The sequence below is a fragment of the Neovison vison genome, chromosome 2 (genome assembly GCF_020171115.1).
Source record: "Neovison vison isolate M4711 chromosome 2, ASM_NN_V1, whole genome shotgun sequence".
NCBI lineage: Eukaryota > Metazoa > Chordata > Mammalia > Carnivora > Mustelidae > Neogale > Neogale vison.
Window position 1 is genome coordinate 55,417,314 of NC_058092.1, and position 24,204 is coordinate 55,441,517.

General features: G+C 35.4%; 1 protein-coding gene and 1 non-coding gene across 4 annotated transcripts in view; one reads left to right on the plus strand and one right to left on the minus strand.

Moving 5' to 3' along the window:
- Window positions 1-24,204, minus strand: part of DNAI4 (dynein axonemal intermediate chain 4) — an 80,933-nt gene that overhangs the window by 20,605 nt on the left and 36,124 nt on the right. For 2 of the 3 annotated variants that reach the window (XM_044238425.1, XM_044238424.1), the window contains exons 7-9: window positions 17,812-17,967; window positions 13,363-13,557; window positions 1,913-2,124 (exon numbers count right to left, since the gene is read on the minus strand). In XM_044238425.1, the coding sequence (XP_044094360.1) occupies window positions 1,913-2,124; window positions 13,363-13,557; window positions 17,812-17,967 (563 nt within the window). The remainder of the gene's footprint in view (window positions 1-1,912; window positions 2,125-13,362; window positions 13,558-17,811; window positions 17,968-24,204) is intronic. The other variant, XM_044238426.1, reaches the window with a different exon arrangement.
- Window positions 17,678-17,781, plus strand: LOC122901591. The gene has a single exon (XR_006383585.1). It is a non-coding gene; the product is annotated as a U6 spliceosomal RNA (small nuclear RNA).

The window sequence follows — 24,204 nt, forward strand, 5'->3', positions numbered from 1 at the left end:
ACGTATTCCCACACCACTATTTATTCTCTTTATTAAAGCACATAGAGACCATTATGCAGGCAGGGTCTCTGTGTGACTAAATTACTACTGCAACTCTAGTGCCTTATCAGAGGTCCTGGCACAGAGTGAATGTTCAGTAAGTATTTGTAGAATGAATTAATAAATATGATACATTATTACTGGTGAAGATAGATGTTTGTCATATTTGAAGCTTCATTAAAAATTATTTAACTTTAATCTCAATGGCAATACATTAACATTTAAAATGCTAGTATATTCAGTTTCTAAAAATGATTTATCTGTCTTTATTATACAGTTAGTATTGATTATTAAATCTCACTTATCTAATAAGATGTTTCTAAATGTAGTTTTATAAAGACCAATACATACTTAAAGCATTTTATGTTATTAAAAAATAATGTGCATAATTTAAATAATGTTACATATGTTTCTATAAAAATGATTACAAAACTTCTGTTTTTTAATAACCATAACAACTAGCATATTTGCACATAGCACCTTATAAGGTGTGGCAGTAAAATAATAAGGCTAATTCTTTTTTTTTTTTTAAGGTTGTTTTTTTTTTTATTTATTTATTTGACAGAGAGAGAGAGACAGAGATCACAAGCAGGCAGAGGCAGAGAGAGAAGCAGGCTCCCCGCCGAGCAAGGAGCCCGATGCGGGGCTCGATCCCAGGACCCCGAGATCATGACCTGAGCTGAAGGCAGCGGCTCAACCCACTGAGCTACCCAGGCGCCCCAATAAGGCTAATTCTTAAACATAGTACAATGCAGTTTAAACAAACAAATTTGTTTTGACCACTTACAAATACACTAAATATCTATTCCAAAGATATTGTCATTACACAAAAGGTTTTTGGAATCTCTAATTGAGAATCATGTCTTCAAAAGCAGTTTATAAACCCCAGGAAAAAATAAGTCTCATTACTCTATAATCTCTCTCTCTCTCTCTTTTTAAACTAAAGAGAAGGAGGAGAGGGACAGAGAGAGACTCTTTAAGCAAGATCCATGCCCAGCATGGAGCCTGGCATGGGGCTCAATCTCACAACCCTGAGATCATGACTTGAGCCAAATTCGAGAGTCAGACACTCAACCGACTGTGCCATCCAGTCACCCCTATAATCTTCTCTTTTTTAAAAGCAAACCTACTATTCCTAACTTGGTGGTTCCTATAATTTGCCTCAAGATGATTTCTGGCAGCAGTGCAATTAAGAGCAAGAACCCCGGGGCCAGGTGTTTGGGTTTGGAGTCTAGCTGTTTCACTTACTAGTTGTATAACTTTGGGAATTTAATAGATGTGTAACTTCTTCAGCCAAGTTATTTATCCTTTTTGTACTTCAGTTTCCTCATCATCATATTGGGGATAATAGTACCTAACTCAGAGTTGTTGTGTTAATTTAAGTGCTGGCAATGGCACCTGGTACATAGTAAGTGCTCTTTAAATATTTGCTATTTTGGGTAGTAATAGTTAATTTTAGGAATCTCAAAATTATTTTGCACATTTTCAGAGTCACTAGAATAAGTATATACTTCTGAATATGACACTCTAAGAAAAATACAAATTTGGGTACACGAGTTTGATATATCTAAAAATAAATTGATTATATATGATCTTCTGGTTTACTTTTCCATGTCTGATATGGATTCAGAGAATATGGTGTCCCAAATACATTTCCTAAAATAAAAATATGATGTCTTCATTTTAAGGGGAAATTTTAGAACTATTTTCATTTTCCATTTTTGAAGCATGAACTTGTAAAGGGATGTTAAAACTCTGGTTTATATCAATTAAAATCCCTTGCCTAAAATCTGAGAAAAAGAAAACTTCATTAGTACTTGACAGTTATCTTTAAATGCTAAAGATAGAAATGTTAAGATGTTCAATAACCTACAGGATTTGTTTTATTCCAGGCAAGGCTGCTCACATTAAGACCTTTGGTTAAGTCACAGGAAAAGGACCAAAGTCGTTCCAAATTGGCTGGTATTGTTGACTGTTCTGTACGTATTTCTATTTCTTCTTCCTCTTCCTTCTTAACCTCTTCCTCTGTCTCTTGTTCAAGTTTTTCACCTTCTAGAAAGTCTTCAGGTTCTTCAGGTTCTGGTTCTAAAATTAAATCACAAAAAGAGATTATTTTCCTCTATACCTACAGAAGCCTGGCAAAGTCTCCAAACAGCATCTCTATCTACGAGACACTTCAAGCATCAGTGAATCTGCTGGAACACATGGCCCAAATGACAAGGCATTCCGAATGACCTCCTGGACCTGTTGTAGAATCCTCTGTTGTTCTGGGTACTACTCAAAGGAGCACCTTTTCAGTTCACTCAGTTAATGAGCCAAGTAACACATCCAGATGAGGAACATGTTGCCTTCAAAGAACGAAGAAGTCTACTAGGCATTGTAACTTTTGTTTGCTTCTAAGAGGGGCAAGATGAAACAATTTATCCTTTACCTTGGTAGGTATATCTTGACATACCCCATACCACAGGACCCTTAGAAATTTGACTGATGTGGAAAGCCCCTAAAAAATTTTGTCAGATTTATTTCTCACCCTCTGGCATGCAAATACCTTACCAATAAGTCTACTTCTTGTTCACTGGGTTCAGTTAGCACAATATCATCAATATTATGGACCGGTAATGGACTGGTGTGATATTTTGTTGAAGGGAAAAGTACCTGCAGACTCAATTATGACATAAAGCTAAAGAAGAGAGGCCTCAGAGGAAACCAACTCTGCTCACACCTTGATCATGGGCTTCCAGCCTCCAGAATTATGAGAAAGTAAATTTCTGTTGTTTAAGCCACACACTTTGTGATATTTTGTTGTGGCAGCCCTAGAAAACCAATACAGCCCCTACCTATTTCTCTTCTAGGGATGTGATGATCAACTAGCCAATGTCATGGGTTTCTGTGAGTCAGACTGTTCTGATTTCTGCTTTGTCTGCTATAGTAACCAAGCCCTCCTTTCCTTTGGTAACTAAGTGTTACCACTTATCTCCTGCCATTCAGGATCCAATTTTCAAGGATTTCAGTTTACTGGCAGCAGTTCCCACTGTAATGTCTGACCCATAGAGAAGAGTGACCACAGAGTTCTTCAAGGATGTTGGGATACCCCCTCACAAATGTATTTCTCACGATTGTGGTAAAAGGTGTATTATCCTTCTGCAGTGGGTGAGAAAGTTGTCATGATAAATCCACCCTAACATTCCAATGTCCCTAAGCCTTGGGATACCTTTCTCTAGTGTCCCAAAGCAGTTCTGACTTCAACTTCATTTAGTGAAAACTGCATTTTGGTCCATATTAGCTAACAAGAAAGGAAAGGAAAGGAAAGGAAAGGAAAGGAAAGGAAAGGAAAGGAAAGGAAAGGAAAGGAAAGGAGAGGAGAGGAGAGGAGAGGAGAGGAGAGGAGAGGAAATGAAAGGTAAAGAAGGGACGCCTGGGTGGCTCAGTTGGTTAAGCTGCTGCCTTTGGCTTAGGTCATGATCCCAGGGTCTGGGGATCGAGTCCCGCATCGAGCTTCTTGCTCAGCAGGGAGCCTGCTTCTCTCTCTGCCTCTGCCTGCCGCTCAGCCTGCTTGTGTTCTCTCTCTCTCTCTCTGACAAATAAATAAATAAATAAAATCTTAAAAAAAGAAAAGAAAAGAGAAAAGGAGAAATTAAACCATTAGAACCATTTCTAATCCCCTGAGCTCCAACACTGGGTCCAGAATCTCTGCTTAGTGGACCCACATCAGTAAACTTGATCTGATGTAACTTTATATTCCTTCCATCTTTACCCTACAACCTTAATATCCATTCCCACATATATTCCTCAGATTTCTGCCTGTATAAATTGGAAAAATCAGCAGTCAATTCTGCAAGAAGTCATAGCAACCCCTCCAATGTGTATAGACCTAACAAGTTACATAACATGAAACAAAAAAACAATAGATCTGAAATGAGAAATAAACAAATCCACAATTACAGTTCAGATTTCAACACTCCTCTCTTATTAACTGAAAGAACAGGAAGACAGAAAATCAGTAAGGATGCAGATAAATTGAACATCACTATTAACTGTCTTGACCTATTGACAATTATAGAACAGTTCATCCAAAAACACCAGTATACATATTCTTCCCAAGTATCATAGCAAATTCTTTAAGATAGACCATATCATGGATCACAAACAAACAAAAAGATCTTAACAAATCTAAAAGAATAGAAATCAAAGTATATTCTCAGACCATAATGGAATTAAATAAGAAATTAATAATAGAATACAGGTAGAAAATCCCAAAATATGTGGATATTAATCGATATTTATAAATAACACATGGGTCAATGAAGTGGTCTCAAAAGAAATTTAAAAAATTTTTAATGAAATGAAAATACAACATACAAATTTTATGAAATTCAGCTAAAGCAGTGTTTACAAGGCATATTTTAGGGAAGAAGAAAATTAAATATATATTTTACATATGTACCACCTATTCTATTCCTAGTTATTGACCCAAGAGAGATAAAAGCAAATTTCCAAGCAAAGACTTGTATACCAATATTCATGCCAACTTCATTTGTATGGTCCCAAACTGGAAATAAATATTGATCAACAGGAGAAAGAATAAACACAGTGCAGGATAGTCATACAATGGAATACTCATCAGTAATAAAAAGAAATGGAACTATGATATATTACATTGGCAAATCTGAAAATAATTTTGCTGAGTGAAAAGAAGCCAGATAAATAAGGGTACATAATGCATGATTACATTTATATAAAATTCTAGGAAATATAAACTAATCTATATAGGGATATAAAGCAAAACAGTGGTTTCTTAAAGATGAGGTGGGGCAAGGAGGAACAGGAAGGAAGGATTCTAGAGGACATGAAGAGAAATTTGAGGGTGATGAATACATTCATTACCATTAAATATCATTATATATATCATCAATTGTGATTAAAGCCTATTAAATTATATACTTTAAATATGTGCAGCTTATTGTATGTCAGTTATACCTCAATAGCTGTTAAGAAATAACAATGGCATATCACTCTTTAAATGAACCCAAGATAATATAAATATTGCCGCATTTTTTAATTGTGAGAAAATTCATTGATATGCATAGATTTTAGCTGTACAGTTTAATAGGTTTCGATAAATATACACACCAATGTAACCAACACACCAGTCAAGATAGAGAATATATCGATCAACCAAAACAGTTTCTTCATGCCCCTTTCCAGGTAAGCTCAACCCCCTACAGCCAAACACTGGTTTGATTTCTATCACCTCAGATTAGTTTTGTTTATGATAGCATATCACATAAATGGGTTTGTTGGTATGTATTCTTTTGTGTCTGGCTTCCTTCACTTGACAATGCTTTTGAGATCCATCAAGGTTACTATGTATGTAAGTAGTTCATTCATTTTTATTCCCGAGTTGTGCTCCATCATTTGTTTATGCATTGACCTGTTGATGGACATCTGGGCTGTTTCCAGGTTGGAGTTATTATGAATAAAGTTGCTATGAGCATCCTTACATAAGTGTTTTTTTGCAGACATATGTTTTCTTTTCTTGGGTGAATACCCAGGGACAGGGATCACTGGGTGGATCTATGCTTAACATTTTAAGAAACTTCCCAGCAGACTTCCAGCATGGTTGTACAATTTCAAACTCCTACAGCAATATATAAAAACCCAGTTACTCCATATTCTTGTTTGGTGTTGTCAGTCTTTTTTAATTTAAGCCATTCCAACTAGTGTTCAGTGGCATTTTGTTATGATTTCAACTTGCATTTCCTTGACAACAAATCATGTTTAGTACCTTTTAAGGTGTCTACTGATCATTCATGTATATTTTAGTGAAGCTTCTGTTCAAATCTTTTGCCTATTTTTTATTAGACTGTCTATATATATTTTTAAAGATTTTAAATTTATTTGACAGACAGAGATCACAAGTAGTCAGAGAGGCAGGCAGAGAGAGAGGAGGAAGCAGGCTCCCTGCTGAGCAGAGAGCCCGATGCAGGGCTCAATCCCAAAACTCTGAGACCATGACCTGAGCCAAAAGCAGAGGCTTTAACCCACTGAGCCACCCAGGTGCCCCAAGACTGTCTATATTTTTTATAGGCTGTATGTGTCCTTTACATATTCCTAATTTATGTCTTTGGACAGAGGTATGTTGTAAAAATATTCTTCTAGACTGCTACTTGCATTTCCCCCCGTTAACAGTGTTACTCAAAGAGCAGACATTTTAACCACCTCAAAAGCCTTACCAATTTTTTTCTTTCATGTCTTAGGATTTTTGTGTATTAAATAATCTTTTCTGATTCTAAGATAACAAACATTTTCTCTTTTGTCTTCTTCTAGAACTTATCATTTTAATTTTTATATTTAAATCTGTATAGCCCATCTGAGTTAATTTATATGTATGATATGACATGGGAGTTGAGGTTCATTCCCCACCCAATGTGGATATCTTATTGTTTCAGCATCATTTATGAAAAGATCAGTCTTTTTAAATTAGTTCACCTTGGCATATTTGTCAAAAATCAAGTGACCATATAAGTCTGTGTTTATTTCTGGACCCATTCTTATTCTATCTCAGCCATCTATATGTCTACCGTTAGACAAATACCACACTTCCTACATTACTATAACTTTATAACAAATCGTTTGTGATCAGATAGGGTAAGTCCTTCAACTTTATTCTTCTATTTCAGAATTGGCTTGGTTATTCTAAGTTGTTTGCTTTGCCAAATAAAATGGGTGATCATTTTGACAATTTAATTATCTTTAAGGAAAAATTTTATTGATGTGTTGTATCACATTGATTGATTTGCGGATTTTGAACCAACCTTGCAGCCCTGGAATAAATCCCACTTGGTCGTGGTGAATAATCCTTTAATGTACTGTTGAATCCTATTGGCTAGTATTTTGGTGAGAATTTTCGCATCTATGTTCAAGGATATTGGTCTATAGCTCTCTTTTTTGATAGGATCCTTGTCTGGTTTTGGGATCAAGGTGATGCTGGCCTCATAAAATGAGTTTGGAAGTTTTTAAGGAAAAATTTTAAACACTAAGAAATGTTTCTAACTTTCACTCACATTTTTCAATTCTAGCACTTCATTAGTTTGTGTAGATCCTAATTTCTGTTATTATTTTTTATCAGTCTGAAGGACTTCCTTTGACATTCCTTGCAATGTTTGTCTGCTGGCAAAGAATTCTCTCAGCTTTCATTTGTCTGAACATGTTTTTATTTCACCTTGATTTCTGAAGGATATTTTCTCTAAGTGTAGAATTTTTTAGCACAGTAAAAATGTCATTGCATTGTCTTCTGGCTTCTGATGAGAAATAAGGTCATTATTAGCTTTATTATCCAGATGTCATGTTTTTCTCTGGCAACATTTAAGATTTTTTGACATATTACTTATGATGTGCCTCAATGTGGTTTTCATTGTATTTATCTTGTTTAGGTTTCATTGAGCTTCTTATAATTGGTTTAAGATTTTTTTTTAAGTATGGAAAATTTTCAGTTACATTTCTTCAAATTATTTTCCTGCTTCTCCTCTCTTTTCCACTACTACAACCCCAGTTTCATGTATGTTAAGTCACATGACCTTGTAACACAAGTCACTGAGGCTCCTTTTTTTTTTCTTTCTTTCTTTTTTTTTTTTTTTTTTTTCTTCTTAGCCTTATTTCTCTCTGTACTTCAGTTTGGAATGTTCCTACTGCTTTGTCTTTAACCTCACTGATACTGATCTCCTGGTCCGATAAGACCATCCATTGAACTTTTCACTCAAGTATTAGATTTTTCAATTCTAGAAGTTCAGTTTGGCTCTGTATGTAGCTTTCATTGCTTTCCTCATTATATTCTTATTTCCCTTTAAATCCTTAAGTATATGTTAATAGCGTTTTCCTTAATAGACCCATTTTTTAGAGAAGTTTTACATTCACAGAAAAATTGAACTTGAAGTAGAGAGAATTCCTCTACACTCAAACTCATACATGCACAGAAAAAAATGGATCTTAGAGTTCCTCTACACTCAAACCCAGATACATGCATAACCTCCCTCAGAATCATCATTCTGCACCAGTGATATATTTGTTATAATCAATGAGCCCACAAGGACAAATCATAATCACCCAAACTCCATAGTTCAAATTAGGGATCACTTCTGGTGTATAAATTCTATGGGTTTGGACAAATGCACAATGCCATGCACTCACGATTATAATAGTCATAGAGAATAATAGTTTCACTGCTCTACAAATCTTGTGTTCTCTGCCTATTCATTCCTCCCAGCCCTCAAGTCCCTGGCAACCAATGATCATTTTACTGTCTCCATATTTTTGTCTTTTCCAGAATGTCACACATTTGGAACTATACCATATAATGTCTTTTTAGACTGGCTTCTTTCATTTAGTAACATGCATTTAAGTTTTCTCCACATCCATTCATGACTTGAACATTTATTTCTTTTTTGTGCTGAATAATATTTTCTGGATATGCCACAATTTATTTATCCATTCACCTATTAAAGGAGATCTTGGTTACTTCCAAGTTTGGGCAATTATGAATAAAACTGCTATAACCATTTGTGTGCAGGTTTTTGTGGGTATGTAAGTATTCAACCGCACTGGGTAAATACTAAGGGGTGTGATTATGGACCATATGGTAACAGTATGTTTAGTTTTGTAAGGAACTGCCAAACTGTCTTCCAAAGTGGCGGAACTATTCATCGTGCAATCCCACCAGCATCGAATGAGAATTCTTGTTCCATATCTTTGCCAGTATTGGTGGTGTCAGTGTTTTGGATTTTCATCATTCTAATAAGTATGTAGTGGTATCTCATTGTTGTTATAGTTGACAGTTCCCTAGTGAGCTCTGATGTTGAGCATCTTTTTATATGCCCATTTGCCCTGTGTATATTTGGGGCGGAAGTGTCTGTTAATGTCTTTTGTCCATTTTTTAAAATTATTATTATTTTTTTATTTGACAGATGGAGATCACAAGCAGACAGAGAGGCAGGCAGAGAGAGAGAGGGAAGCAGGCTCCCGGCTGAGCAGAGAGCCTGATGTGGGGCTCGATCCCAGGACCCTGAGATCATGACCTGAGCCGAAGGCAGAGGCTTTAACCCACTGAGCCACCCAGGTGCCCCTTTTGTCCATTTTTTTGATCATGTTGTTTTTCATTATAGAGCTTTAAGAAATATTTATATATTTTGGATGAGTCTTTTAACAGATATGCTTTTTGCAAATATTTTCTCCAGTCTGTGACATAACTTCTTATTCTCCTCATAATGTCTTTTACAGTGGAGAAGTTTATCATGCCTTTGGTGTTAAATCTCCAAAGTCATTGCTATACCTTAAGATTATTTAGATTTTCTCCTATGTTGACTTCTAGGAGTTCTGTAGTTTTGTATCTTACATTGAAGTCTATGACCTATTTTGGGTTAATTTTTGTGAATGATAAAAGGTTGGTGTCTGGATTCTTTATTTTGCACGTAAATGACCATTTGCTTCAGTACCATTGGTTGAAAAGACTACCTTTTCTTCATTGAATTGCTTTTTCTCTTTTGTGAAAGATGAGTTGACTATAATTATGTGGACCTATTTTGGGGCTCTCTATTCTGTTCTGCTGAAATATGTGTCTATTCTTTTGTCTGTAACACACTGCCTTCACTACTAGAGCTTTACAAGTCTTGAAGTCAGGTAGTGTGTGTCCTCCAGCTTTGCTCTTCTCCTTAAATATTGTGTTCACTATTGTGGGTATGCTGGACAAAATTCAATACCCATATATTTTTTAAAGTGTTTAGAAAACTAGAAAGAGGAAGATTCCCTCAAACCAACAAAAAGTATCTACAAAAAGTTACACCTAACATCATATTTAATGACAAAATATTGAATACTTTTCCTTAAGCTTAGGAATAAGACAAAGACATTTGCAGTCTTGGGGAAGGCGAAGATATCTTAAAGAGGACATGGAAAACATTAACTACAAAAGAAAAAATACTGAGAGATAAGACCTCATTAAAATTAAAAACTTCTACTATCAAAAGAAAAACATATAGGTAAGTTACTGACTTAGACTAAAGAATTGTAATACATGTATCTTTCAAAGAGCTTATTCCAGAATATATAAAAATAAACTCCGACAACTTGATTTTTAAAAAGAAAAGATAATTCAATTTAAAAGGCAAAGGACGGGGCATCTGGGTGGCTCAGTGGGTTAAGCCTCTGTCTTAGGTTCAGGTCATGATCTCAGGGTCCTGGGATAGAGCCCCACGTCGGGCTGTCTGCTCAGCAGGGGGCTTGCTTCCCCCTTCCCCTCTCCCTGCCTCTCTGCCTGCTTATGATCTCTCTCTCTCTCTCTGTCAAATAAATAAATAAAATCTTTTAAAAAATGGCAAAGGACTTGACCAAACATTACACAAAGGAAGATACACAAGTGACCAAAAAAAGCACATGAATAAGTATTCAACATGATTAGTCTTTAAGACAACATTCATCAGCCTTGATGAATCTCAAAAACATTATGTTGAGGGAAAGAAGCCAGACATGAAAGAATACAAGGGGCCCTGGAACAACACAGGTTTGAACTGTGTGAATCCATTTATATGTAAGATTTTTTAAAAAAGCATTAACAGCAAGAGCCACAAGGCATTTATTTGCAACTACCCAACCCACTCTCCAAAGATGGAATGGAAGGCAACTGGCACAGAGGCAGCACTTGCTACATGAGTGCCAGGGGAAGCCTACTGAGGGAAGGTCTGCAGGTCACCACAAGTGAGGGTAGGGTGGTCAGGTAGTGCATCCAGGGCTAGCAGGCAGAAGGCTGAGCTAAAGCAGAAGAATACACCCAGATGGCAGTGATGGCGTTGTACACAGAGACCCACAGAGTCCTCCACCCACTGGCTTCCAGAACTGCTTCAGGGAAGCTGTGGGCCTTGGTCCTGTTGCAGGCCCTAGTGCAGATTCTTCCCTGTGGTGATTGTGTCCATAATCTGTAACCAGTGTTGGCTTCAGGTCAGAATTAAACAAAAGCCTTACCTGTATTACCAGAAACCCCAGCATTATGAAATCTATTTGGGAACTGTCTGTCCTATAATGGGAGGGATGCTGGATTTCTTTGAGTTCTTTTACCCTCTCTCTTCTTGTGAAATCAGAGTTGAAGAGCACCTATGGGGTACTCTTATCAAAAGTTCCATCACTTGGGGCGCCTGGGTGGCTCAGTGGGTTAAGCTGCTGCCTTCGGCTCAGGTCATGATTCAGGGTCCTGGGATCGAGTCCCACGTCGGGCTCTCTGCTCAGCAGGGAGCCTGCTTCCCTTCCTCTCTCTCTGCCTGCCTCTCTGCCTACTTGTGATCTCTCTCTCTCTCTCTCTCTCTCTCAATCTGTCAAATAAATAAATAAATAAATCTTTAAAAAAAAAAAAGTTCCATCACTTATGTGCTGGTCAATTTAAATACATATGACTGGTTACCTGCTGATACCCTGCTATATTCAAAGAAAGTCTGTATTTACCTTTGTGCAAAAGGAGAAAAAGAATAACAGTTAATAATAGTTAATGTGGGGCAATAGCCCAAGGGCCAGTGGAATAGGAAAAGTCAGTATCACCTCAAGCGGAAAATGTGGGGACTCATCCACAAGTGTCTTTGGGGGCAGGAATTAACCTATACATTCTGGATGGTGAGGCACCCAGCTGACCTTGGCATGGTGACTGTGCGAGGATGGCACTGCCTGGTAGAAGCTGGACTGGTGTCCGTGGATATCCTCTTTTACCAATCCATAAATGATATTTTTGTTCCAATATCTATATTAATGAAGTCTTTGGACAGGGGAAAAAGGAGCTTCCCTAGATTTTAATTTTATAATAAAGGCATTTTAAAAAGAAAAAAGAGAGAGAGCAGCGTACTCCTGTTTGGCTGCAGCTGAAATGGCCACCTCCAGGAAGTACACCTGGTATACAACTCTAGGCTGTGGTCCAGCTCTGCTGTGCCTCTAGACTTCCTCTACCACCCATGGGCCCACCCAGCAGCTGCTGCTGGGCAGCTGAGGCCACCAGACTGCAGAACTTTGTCATTCTGGGACCAGCCCCTCCCACTGCCCCTGGCTCAGGCTAGTGTACGTACAAAACTGTAAATGTATTTTCCTTTCCTTATGATTTTCTTAATACCATTTTCTTTTCTCAGCTTGTTTTACTATAAGAACACAGTATATAATACATGTAACCCACAAAATGTGTGTTAACTGACTGTTTATGCTATTGGTAGGGCTTCCGGTCAACAGTAGGCTGTTTGGGGGAATCAAAAGTTGTACTGTGCCAGGGTCATCATCCCTAAGCCCTGCCTTGTTCAAGGATCAACTGTTCTTACTATATGAGTCCCTTATATGATATACCAAAACAATTAATCTATGATGAGAAATATCAGATTAAATGCCTATTTATGGGGGTTAAGGTTTAACCGGAAGATAGCCCAAGGAAAATCTTGGGGTTTATAATTTATTCTAGGCAATGGGAAGTTACTGCAGTTTTTTTAACAGTTAAGTTACCATGTTCAAACCCAAGTGTAGGATACATCAGCACAACAGGATAGTAGAGTCGAAAGAGAATTACAATGAGATCAGAAGAACTTGTCTGAATGCCTAGCTTTGTCATAGGATCTAAACTTGGAAAATTTCTATGCATCTCATCTTCTTCATTCAAAAAGTGAAAGGTTGAGTTAATCTCTAAAATCTTTCAAAATATTCTCTGAACATGAGTTGGGATTTAGCAATGAGAACAGGAAGAATGCCCTTGCAATACAATTAAGGAAAGGTAATAAGCACCAGAACTTGGAAGGTGTCAGTGGTAATGGATTGGGGTTTTACATATGAGAAAATTCAATGCAGGGGCAAGAGAGAGAAAAATGTCACAGAAGCTTATGAAGATTTTAATCTAAGGGACTACCTCTTTTTGTGGGCTCTATAGTCTGAACTCTAATGTTACTTGGATATTCAATGCTAAAAGCTATATAATATGTGTCTTTCGATAAGTGATAAACCAGTCTAGGGGTTACATTTAGAAATAATTCCACTTAATTCTTTTAATTATTTGAGCTTGTCTAAACATGATTTTTAAAATGATTTTATTTATTTGTCTGAAAGAGAGAGAGAAAGAAAGAGAAAGAGAGAACTTGTGTACAAGCAAGGGGAGAGGCAGGCAGAGGGAGAAGCAAGCAGAGAGAGAAGCAGGCTTCCCGCTGAACAAGGAACCTGATGTAGCACTCGATCCCAGAACCCTGGGATCGTGACCTGAGCCAAATACAGACACTTAACTACCTGAGCCACCCAGGCATCCCCAAATGTGATTTTTAAAAATACCTTTTAAAACAGGAAGCTGACGATAAGCTGCAAGTTTGGGCTGAAATAAATTTTCCATTAGAACTCGTTCCATAAAAAATAAATCCTGACGAAACTTGTCAGATTTCATTATTGACTCTGAGCGATCCTCTTCATCATCATGGATTTTAGTCAGAATTACATTTTCTATATCCATTAAAGAACTAGCTTCACTGTCTGAAAAATAACAAACATGACGCAATGATAAAATAATTTAAATAGTATTAGATGATTCATGTATTCTAAGTATTATAAAAATCACATTTTGTCAGTACTTGTTTTCCTCCAATATTCAAAACTTCAATAGACACTTATTGAATATCTTTCATGTACCAAGCACATGGAATATATACATATATTATCTCATTCTGGAATTCTTAACCACTTAAAAATGTATTATCAGAAGATAAACAGTGATAACTTCATAGGTAATTTATATCTGTATAATTGTTATTCAAATTTAAATAATAATATTAGTCTTCACATGGAGGTCTGATTTGATTGTAGTTTTTTAAAAGTGCTACACCACTGGGTTAATTTTTTTTCTGATGCTAAAATAAACGACAAAAACTTAAGTGGATTAAAACCATGCAGATTTATTATTTTGGAGTTCAGTAGGTTAGAGGTCAGACGAGGTCTCATTGGCTAAAATCAAAAAGTTGATAGGATTATGTTCCTTTCTGGAGGCTCTAGATATTCATTTCCTTATCTTTTTCAACTTCTAGTGGCCACCCACACCTTTCTTGGAAGACAACATCATCACATCTCTCCAACCTTCTTCAGTCATTACATCTCTCTATGGCCACTGCTCAGAAAGGTCTCTACTTTAAAGTATCCGTATGTTTAGATTGGGATCTCCCATCTACAGAAACTACAGCAAAGACCCTTGGTCACATTTTCCCCTCCTTTCTGCCTCCTGACTGACGCTGGTGCTTCTCTTATAGCCCACAGCATAGAACGTCCCCTCCTCTTGAGATCCGTGAGTAATACAAGCTATCTTTTCAATGGCAGTGGTGTCCTCATCTGTTGGCCTTGCCATGCCTAAATAATAATAAAATCCACATTTAAAAAGTATCATCTACAAGAAACCCAATTTAAATGTAAAGACACGGATAGATTAAAGGTAAAGAGCAATATATACTATGTTAACACTAATCAAAAGAAGATGGAGTAGCTATATTTAATTTCAGACAAAGTTGACTTCTGAGCAACGAAAATTATCAGAGATAGAGAGGAGCATTGCATAATAATAAAGAAGTCAGTTCTCCAAGAAGACACAGCAATCCTAATCATTTATGCAGCAGAAAACAAGACTACAAAATATTTAAGGCAAAAACTGATAGAACTTCAAGGAGAATCAGACACATCCACTGTTATAATTGGAGACTCTAACACTATTTTAATAGAATACATGTTCAAGCTTACTTGGAATGCTTGCCAAGCTAGACCACATTCTGGGCCAGCAAAGCAAACTTCGACATATTTAAAAGAATAGAAATAATACAAAGTATGCTTTCAGACCATAGTGGAATTAAACTAGGATTCAACAAAAAGATACCTGGATAATCCTAAAATATTTGGTAATTTTTAAAAAAATACATAAAAAATAAGTCAAAGAAGAAGTCTTAAATTAAATTTTAAAATATTTGAACCAACTCAAAGTAAAAATATAACATCAAAATGTGTGAGATTCAGCAAAAAGAATGCTTAGAGGGAAATTTACAACACTGCATGCATATATTAGAAAAGAAGAATGATCCAAAAATTAGTAATCCAAGCTTCTATCTCAGGGCACTAGAATAAGAAGAGTAACATAAGCCTACAGCTAGCAGGAAACAAATATATATAAAAATTAAAGCATAAATCAGTGAAGTTGAAAACAGGAAATCATGAGAAAAAAAATCAATGAAATTAAAAGTTAAGTCTTTGAAAAGATCAACAAACTTCATAATCATCAGTCACATTATCCAAGAAAAAAAAAAACAGAACATATAAATTGTTAGTATGAGCAATAATAGAGGTGTCATCACTACTGATCCCATAGACCAGAGGAATAATAAGGAAAACTGTGCATAACTCTATGTTCACAGATTTGATCACTTAGATGAAAGGGAATGATTCCTCAAAAGACATAACCTACCAAAACTCACACAAAGTGAAAGAGATCATCTGATTAGGCCTAGCTCTGTTAAAGAAATTAGATCAATAATTAATAAAGTTTCAAAATAGAAAATAGGCCCAGATGGTTTTGCTGGTGAATTTTATCAAACACTTAAGACTTGTTTATACAATCTATTTCAGAAAATAAGTAGAGTGAACACTTCCCAATTCATTTTGTTAGGCTGTTATTACTCTAACACCAAAACCAGGTGAAGACATTACAAAAGAGAAGAATTACAGAACAATACTGTTTATGAAAATAACACAAAAATCCTCAATAAAATATTAGCAAATCAAATCTAGCAGTGTATAAGAAGAATTTTATACTCCAACAAAGTAGAGTTAGTCCCAGGTATGAAAAGTTGGTGCAACACTTGAAAATCAATTAATGTAACCCATCCCATCAACATGCTAAAGAAGGAAAATCACATTAGATTCAGAAAACTCTTTTGACAAAATCTAACACCCACTATGATCAAGAAGTCCCAGGAAACTGGAGTACCTGGGCGACTCAGTTGATTAGGCACCGGACTCCATTTTGGCATTGGTTGTGATCTCAGGGTCATGATCTCAAGGTCCCCAGATTGAGTCTCAAGTCAGGCTCTGTGCTCAATAGGGGGTCTGCCTCTCTCTCTCCCTCTGCCTCTGCCCCTACTCACACGCACACTCTCCCTTTCTCTCTCTCTCTGTCTGTCTCTTAAATAAATAAATAAATCTTAAAAAAAGAAAAGAAAAGAAAGAAAAAGAAAAACCCTCCCAGGAAACTAAGAATAGAAGTGAATTTCCTCAACTTGATTTTTAAAAAATCTATGAAAAGCCAAAAAATCTATTAAAAACTAACATATTTAATGGTGAACACCTGAAAATTTCCACATGAAGGTAAGGAACAAGGTTAGGATGTTGCCTCTCACCACCTTTATTCAACACCATACTAGAAGTCCTAGCTAATACAATAATTCAAGGAAAAGAAATAAAAGTTATACAAATTGGAAGGAAAAAACCTTTGTAGATGACACAGTTGTTTATGTAGAAAATCGAAAAAATGTAAAAAAAATAAAATTCTCCAATTAATAAGCAATTATGGCAAGGTTACAATATATAAGTTTAAAATACAAAATCAATGGCTTTCCTATAAATGAGTAATGAACAATTGAGGATTTTTTGAAAGTGATCAGTTCTCTTTAAATGATTTTTCAAAAACATTTTCTGATTTACTATTTTTAAATATTACATTTGTCTTTGGGTAAAATGGGTGATAACAGAAATATTTCAATTTAGTTTATGAAAATTTGCCAAAACCTGCCAGGGTTTAGTTACCCTGAAATAAAGACTACCCTTTATATGTAGTGATATCATTTCATAAGAAAAATTACTCCAAGTTTAGAATAGGGAGAGTAAAACTGTATAACTGCATAACCACAAAACAATCAGAAGTGGAATTTAACAAATTTCATATAACTGGACTTTGAAAATATTCTTCCATGTTACTAAGTATATTTGGAAAGTTAAAATTTTGCATTGACTTTAATTAAAGCATTTAATCTCAAAACTTAGAATACTAAAAGCTAAAGTTTTAATGTAGTATTTCTCCATGTTGGTAATATTACATTTTGCCACGTAATTTCTTGTCGTGGGGGCTGATCTGTATATCAAAAGGTTCTTCCCTGGCATTGACCCAAAAGATGTCCTCATAGTCAGGACAACCAAAAATGTCTCCAAATACTGCCAAATGTCCCCTGGGGGAAGTAAAATTATCCCCAATTAAAAGCCATAGTTGTTAATTTATCTCCATTTTAATCTATCACAAAGTTAGTATACACTTTTTCTTAGAAATTATACTGTCTACGGAAAGAGAGAAAATTACGGAACCCACATGTTCCTATATATATATGAGAGAGAACTTAAGAGCAAGTAAAGAAGCAACAGAGAAAGATAAAATCTTTGAAACTCTTGACAGTTATCCAAGAAAAATTAAATTTGGGGTTCAGAGTCCAGGATGATGCGAAAGAGTAACAATGCTATTTCTGAGCAAAAGTTGTAGTTTCATATTCCACCAGAAAGTAAGTATTGTAACTGGTAAGAAAGAATTTATTTACAAGGGCATGTGAAAACATCATTTAAATAAAAACTGAAAGAGTGTTCGCTTAGCAGCAATATAGTAATATTGGAAAGGTACAGAAAAGATTAGCATAGCTCCCATGCAGGGATGACTTGCAAATTCGTTTAACACTCCATTAAAAAAAAAAAAAACTGAAATAAATGAAATCTTACTTTTTTCTATAGTACTCCCTGGCACTCTTGGCTCATGATCTTTAGAAACTATACTTGCTTTAGTATTTGATTCAAGCATAGATTGTTTTGTTGGTAAAGATGAAAGCTCCATAGCATTATAAGAATCATATAAATCCCAAGTACTGGACATTATACCTAAATAAAGAGAAAGGTAAAAATTATTTTAAATCAAATTCTAATAAATTAGCTTATACATAACTAGTTATAGTAAAATCTAAGAACATCTATTGCTTAAGAAATGAATACTATTTTTTTACAATAGCAGAAAGTAAAGATAAAAAAGAAATAAATCATGAGAACAGGTTGAGATCCTTAGCTATCATACTTTTTGCATCTACATATACATTAGTGTTTTAATGATAACTCCAAATTATCCTCACCATCCTTTCTGATCCCCACACCTCTCACCCCTCTATCCCAAGCTGATGGTGCATAATCTCATCCGTCTGTCAGTATAGGTCTTGCTTGATATGGACCTGGACAACCATGTCACAATAAGGATTTAATGTTTTTTAATATTCTATAGAGCTTTTAATTTATAATCATCTAATTCCATTTTTATCACAAAAAAACTCATATGCTTATGTGAAAAGATTATACTTGTTGGGAAATTGGTTGACTGTTCTCAAGAAACTTGTACAGTAATATGGTTATTACCTTCCCTTTTTAAAAATTTTTGTTTGCACTGGCTATAATTTTTTCAAATGAGGAAATATAACAATGGTGTCCAAAGACTGAAAATGTTATTTATCTGCAAATTAAAAAAAAAGTTCCAACCCTTTTCATTATTGATACAATGAAAATTTCATGTAGCAATTATTTTATCAGTGACCATGTAATAAAATATTTCTATGTGCTAAGCTTACGAAAGTTTAAAGTACAGTAATTTAATAATTCTTTTCTCTAAAAATCAAAACAAGACCTGGATATAATAAATGCAACTACTTCATTGTTATGACTTTTATTTTCATAAAATAAAATGAAGGAGCTTTGGATTTCTTAGTGTTTTCAATTAGTGAGAATGTTAACTCACAGTTCATAATAACATTCCTATTTTATTGAACTTATTTTAATAATATCTAACAAAGTTATACACAGAATACCTCATCTATTTTGCTGAATGGAAAAGGGTACAATTTCCATGTTCATAAAGTAAAAGACCATAAAAAGAAATTATGTCTTTGAATAATGAATTACCTAACCTTCTTTTTCTTACTTTAACTGAAAGTTTAGTAATTTGAGTATATAGGAATATACTGTTACATTGTCAGCAATAATTGCTACATAAATAAAGGTACGTGTTATAAATGAGCAACATAAAATGTTAGGGTGATTTAAAGTTGTTTCTTGTTTGAAGATAAATAACACTGGTAATTTTAGTTTCGGTACCATCATGACATTTATACATTTGAATAAATTAACCTAAGAAATAAAAAAATCTCATACCACATGCCATAATATTATGTAAAAAATGAAACAATAAATAACAGTGATTGCTTTTTGTTCATTTTTGGGGGGATGGAGTTTTTTAAGTTTTTATTTAAATTCCAGTTAGTTAACATACAGTGTAACATTAGTTTCAAGTGTACAATTTAGTAATTAACACTTCCATACAACACCTGGTGCTCATCACAAAAGTGCATTTCTTAATCCCCATCACCTGTTTAATCCATTCTCCCACACACCTCCCCTCTGATAATCAGTTTGTTCTCCATAGTTGAGTCTGTTTCTTGAAAAAAAAAAAAAAAAATTGAATGACTGTGACTTTCCAATTTTATACAGGTATATTCTACTAAGGAAAGTTTTAACTAGTATCAGAATGACATATTCCCTACTATACCTGTGTTTTGAGCATTTTTGAGTCCAGGATATGTCAAAATAGTTTTTACCCATTATAAAATATTATTTCTATTTACTGGCTTAATTCAGACTATAAAAAGAGAGCAATTAGCCTTATAACATTTATAGAAAAATAATTTTATTTGTTAGCTGAGTAAAAATATATGCTAACTATTAAAAAAGAAGAAAAGATAAATATGACTTGTATTTCCATCACCCAGAGATAATAACTGCTAACATTCCAGTGTATGTCCTTCCAGATTCACATATTAACAAATACATAAGTGTATTTTCTTAATAAAAATGAGCTTATATCACTTGTTTTTATAAAAAAACACTTTATTATAGTATAATAATACATATATAACAAGATGACTTTATGAAACCTATAGTTGTAGGATTTAACTATATTTTTAAAATTTAACCAGGAATACTAATACATTTATTGAATTACCCATTGATTTGAAATGCCACTTTTAGCATAAATTACTATATGTATAGTGTTGGATGGAAAATTTTTTCCTCACTTTTTATGCATCGTCACAGTGAACTTCAACTAAATTAACACCTTGGTCTCTCGATGTCCCTCATTCACTCATTACCAGAGAAAAAGTGATTGACTAATCCTACAGGAGAGTTTAGGAGAAGGAATTGTGCTCAGACAATTCTTAATTCTTTTGTTAGATCTGTTCAGTGGCAGAAAGCATGCTTTCTGGTCCATTCTCACTCCTAAAAAAGGAGATCTCTGCTTGTCTATCTGTGCCATTTATGGCTGGTAAGATCTGTTCTGGAAGGAAGAAATGGCAAGTCCACTGAGCTGCAGATTTGAAGCTACATTTTTTTTTCAATTATCTTTATAAGTAATAAAGCTAATATTTGATTTCCAGCTGACTCCTGACTCTCTTTCAGTTTCATTCCAAATCAGGCAAAGAAGACATGTGTTTTTTTACTGATCCACAAGACTTTATTTTTTTAATAAATGGTTTATTGATATTACACTACAAAGAATGACAAAACTATATTATCTATATTTCTAGACTTACTGGCCACCCTATAGAAAGCATCTTTGGAATAGAAAAGAAGTTTTAAGAATTTGTTTTTCCCATAATCATAAAGCTGCCATACTCAGTCTAAGCACAGCTAGTGCAACATTTCCCTCAACCCACAGGCTTCAGTCCCTTTACCAACTGTAATAGGCTTAGGTCACTCACAGGAGAAAAACACTGTCAGCATCAATATTTAGCAGCATTTTTTTTGTCTTGAATAAAATACTATACTTTTAAATTTTAAATGGTCTTACTACTTCTTTACACAAAATATGACCTAATATTTAATTGGTTAGTATTGATATTTTTAACATAAACTTTATTTTGTAAAAATAGGTTTGTTTATTTATTTATTAGAGAGAGAGTGAGAGTGAGAGAAATCACAGAGGGAGAGGGAGAAGCAGACTCCTCACTAAGCAGGGAGCCTGATGTGGGGCTTGATCCCAGGACCATGACCTGAGCCAAAGGCAGATGCTTAACTGACTGAGCTACCCAGGCACCCCTAAACTTTCATTATTTTAAATAAAAATTTTCTGTGAAAAACATATCATTCACAGAAGAGTGTGTAACATATATACACATAGTATAAAGAATTACTACCATGTACTCACCAGTCAGGTAAGAAATAGAACATCTCCAGGTGCTTAGAAGTCCTAGACACCCTTTGCTCTAACCTTCTTCCTTCTAGCTCCCTCCAACAGAAGCACATCCACTTTCCCTAAGATTTGGATAGGTCATTCTCTTGCTTTGTTCTAAGGTTTTTCTCCTGTGGTAGATGCTGTTGGTGCCCTGCCCATATCTGCTATGCATCACCTGTGACTAGCCAACCTCCAACTCCAGCATCTATATTGCTTTGTTTGGAGCCATTTTTGACTGCAAAGACCACTTTGATGTCCACAAATTTGGCTAGAAGTACCAACAAACTAACAGGCCCATTACCTTCAAACAATAATTTAGAAAGTTAGAACATGATAAAATAACTCCGACTCCCAAAATTCTCTGGCAGTATTGAATTCCAGTTACCCAAAGAGTTAATTTGTTAGATGGCATATACTTTGCTGACTGCACACCCTTTCTTGGTCCACTTACTAACTCCCCTACTAATGTTTCCTAGGATTACCTCCAAAATAAACAATGGGCACTCAGAACTTTTTTAAGAGGTTTCTTCTTGGAAAGCTTGTGAAGTTCAGAATCCACAGGCACGGAAGGCTCTCTGACATATGCATACCTACACAATATATTGTCTAGTTTTAAAAATTGGATAGCAAACATTATCACAGATGCATTAAAAAAGAACAAAATAATCATTGAGGACTATTAAAGGAGGACTCTCAGGAGAAGATCATCAGAACAGTCTGTGTCATACTCTGACTTCAGCTTCCCCGAGAGTTTACAAGAGCCACTAAGGAAGAAATCACATGGTGAGACCATAAATACCTCCCTGGAAACACAGAACATAATCCACTGAGGGCATCTGACCAAGCTAGGCATTGAATGTCCAATGAAAGTATGGTCAGTTAAGTGGGATGCTCTGTATTTTCTGTTTACTGTGGCTTCTCTGCTGCTCTCAGGGTAAAACAATATATTTGTGCAATGAAGTGAGTTTCCTCAACGTATCTAAGAGGGCCACTGGAAAGAAGAGCAGAACTATATTAACAATGGCAAAAGCTAGATATGAAAAAGAATTGGCAGATTCAGCTGAGCATTCTGTATGAAGTTAAGAAGATGGGACTTGGTTTTCAGTTCCACAGAATGGAGTTTGGAGGTTACTACTCTGTCCTAAGAACAAGCGAAAAATTAAACAGTATGAAAAATCAACAACTTTCTTTGGATCTGAAAGAAAGGTAAGAACATAGGGCAAATCACTGCCCCCAAGATTGGGGAGATGCACATTGAATACAGGGAGTCAGGACTAATTGGAGAAGACCCAGGAGTGGAAACCACTGTGGGAACCAGTGCCAAGATAGGAAACCTGAACTATAATTGATGAACTGCTGGAGGCTCACTTTTTGTCTCACAAGTCTGAGAGTTAAAAAACTGCACAGGGTCTCAATTGGGGAAGTCCCCAATTTTGTGAGCTTTGTCTCCAGGAGCTTGACCAAATTCCCAGAATATTTTTAAAAATCCCCTTGTGGTTCTGGCAGGGGGAGGGAAAAAGGAACCATTGTGGAATATGCTAGAATACTCTGTTCTTTTTTTTTTTTTTTTTTTTTAGATTTTATTTATTTACTTGGCAGAGAAGATAGGGCACAAGTAGGCAGAGCAGCAGGCAGAAGAAGGAGAGGGAGAAGCATGCTCTCCGCTGAGCAGAGAGCCCAACGCAAGGCTCAATCTCAGGACCCTGGAATCATGATCCAAGCCACAGGCGGCTGCTTAACCAACTGAGCCACCCAGGCACCCCTAGAATACTCTGTTCTTAACAAGGACTGCCTTCAAGAGAAACTAACCAGAAGACAACCTGCTAGGGTATTATCAGACTATAACTGACCTGGGGAAAGGGCAATACCAAATACCAGTACCTTTGAGCCATTTTGTCCCACCTAAGGGGAGGGGCTGGAGAAGAAAACAAACACTTGTGAAGTTCAGAATCCAGAGACCCAGGCACAATAAAAGACTGAGACCAAATCAAAGAACTATTGAATGCTTGCCTCCTCCACACATTACCACCACATTACTATAAATGGCTATTATTAAAAACACAATAAATAACAAATGTTGGGGAGGATGTGGAATAAAGGAAAATTTTGTGCACTGTTGATGGGAATGTAAATTGTTGCAGCCACTATAGAAAAGAGCATGGAATTTCCTCAAAAAATTAAAATATAAATATCTTATGATCCAACAATCTTGCCTCTGGGTATTTATCTGAAGAAAACAAAAACACTAACTCAGAAAGATACCTGTACCCCCAAGTTCATTGCAGTATTAATTATATAGCCAAGATATGAAAGCAACTTAAATGACCCTTGATAGATAAACAGATAAATAAAATGTCACACACACACACACATACACACACACATGCACTGAAATATTATTCAGTCATAAAAAGAAGGAAATCTTGCCACTTGCAACAACAGGGGTGGGCCTTGAAGGCATTATGCTAACTGAAATAAGTAAAAAAAAAAAAACAAATGTAGTATGATCTCACTTATATGTGGAATCTAAAAAAATAAGCAAAAAAAAAAAGCAAGAAAAATCCCAAGTTTATGAATACAAAGAACAGACTGATGACTGCCAGAGGACAGGGAATGGAGAGTGGGTGAAATGGGTTAAAATTTACAAACTTCCAATACTAAAATAAATACTCTGTGTTATAAGCCTGAAACTAATATAATGTTACATATCAATTATATCTCAATTAAAAATTAAATTTAACTTAAAAGAATTAGAGCAAGAAATCAGTGAAACAAAACAAGGAGCCAATAGGGAAAATCAATGAAACCCCAAACTGGTTATTTGAAAAGATCAATAAAATCAATAAACC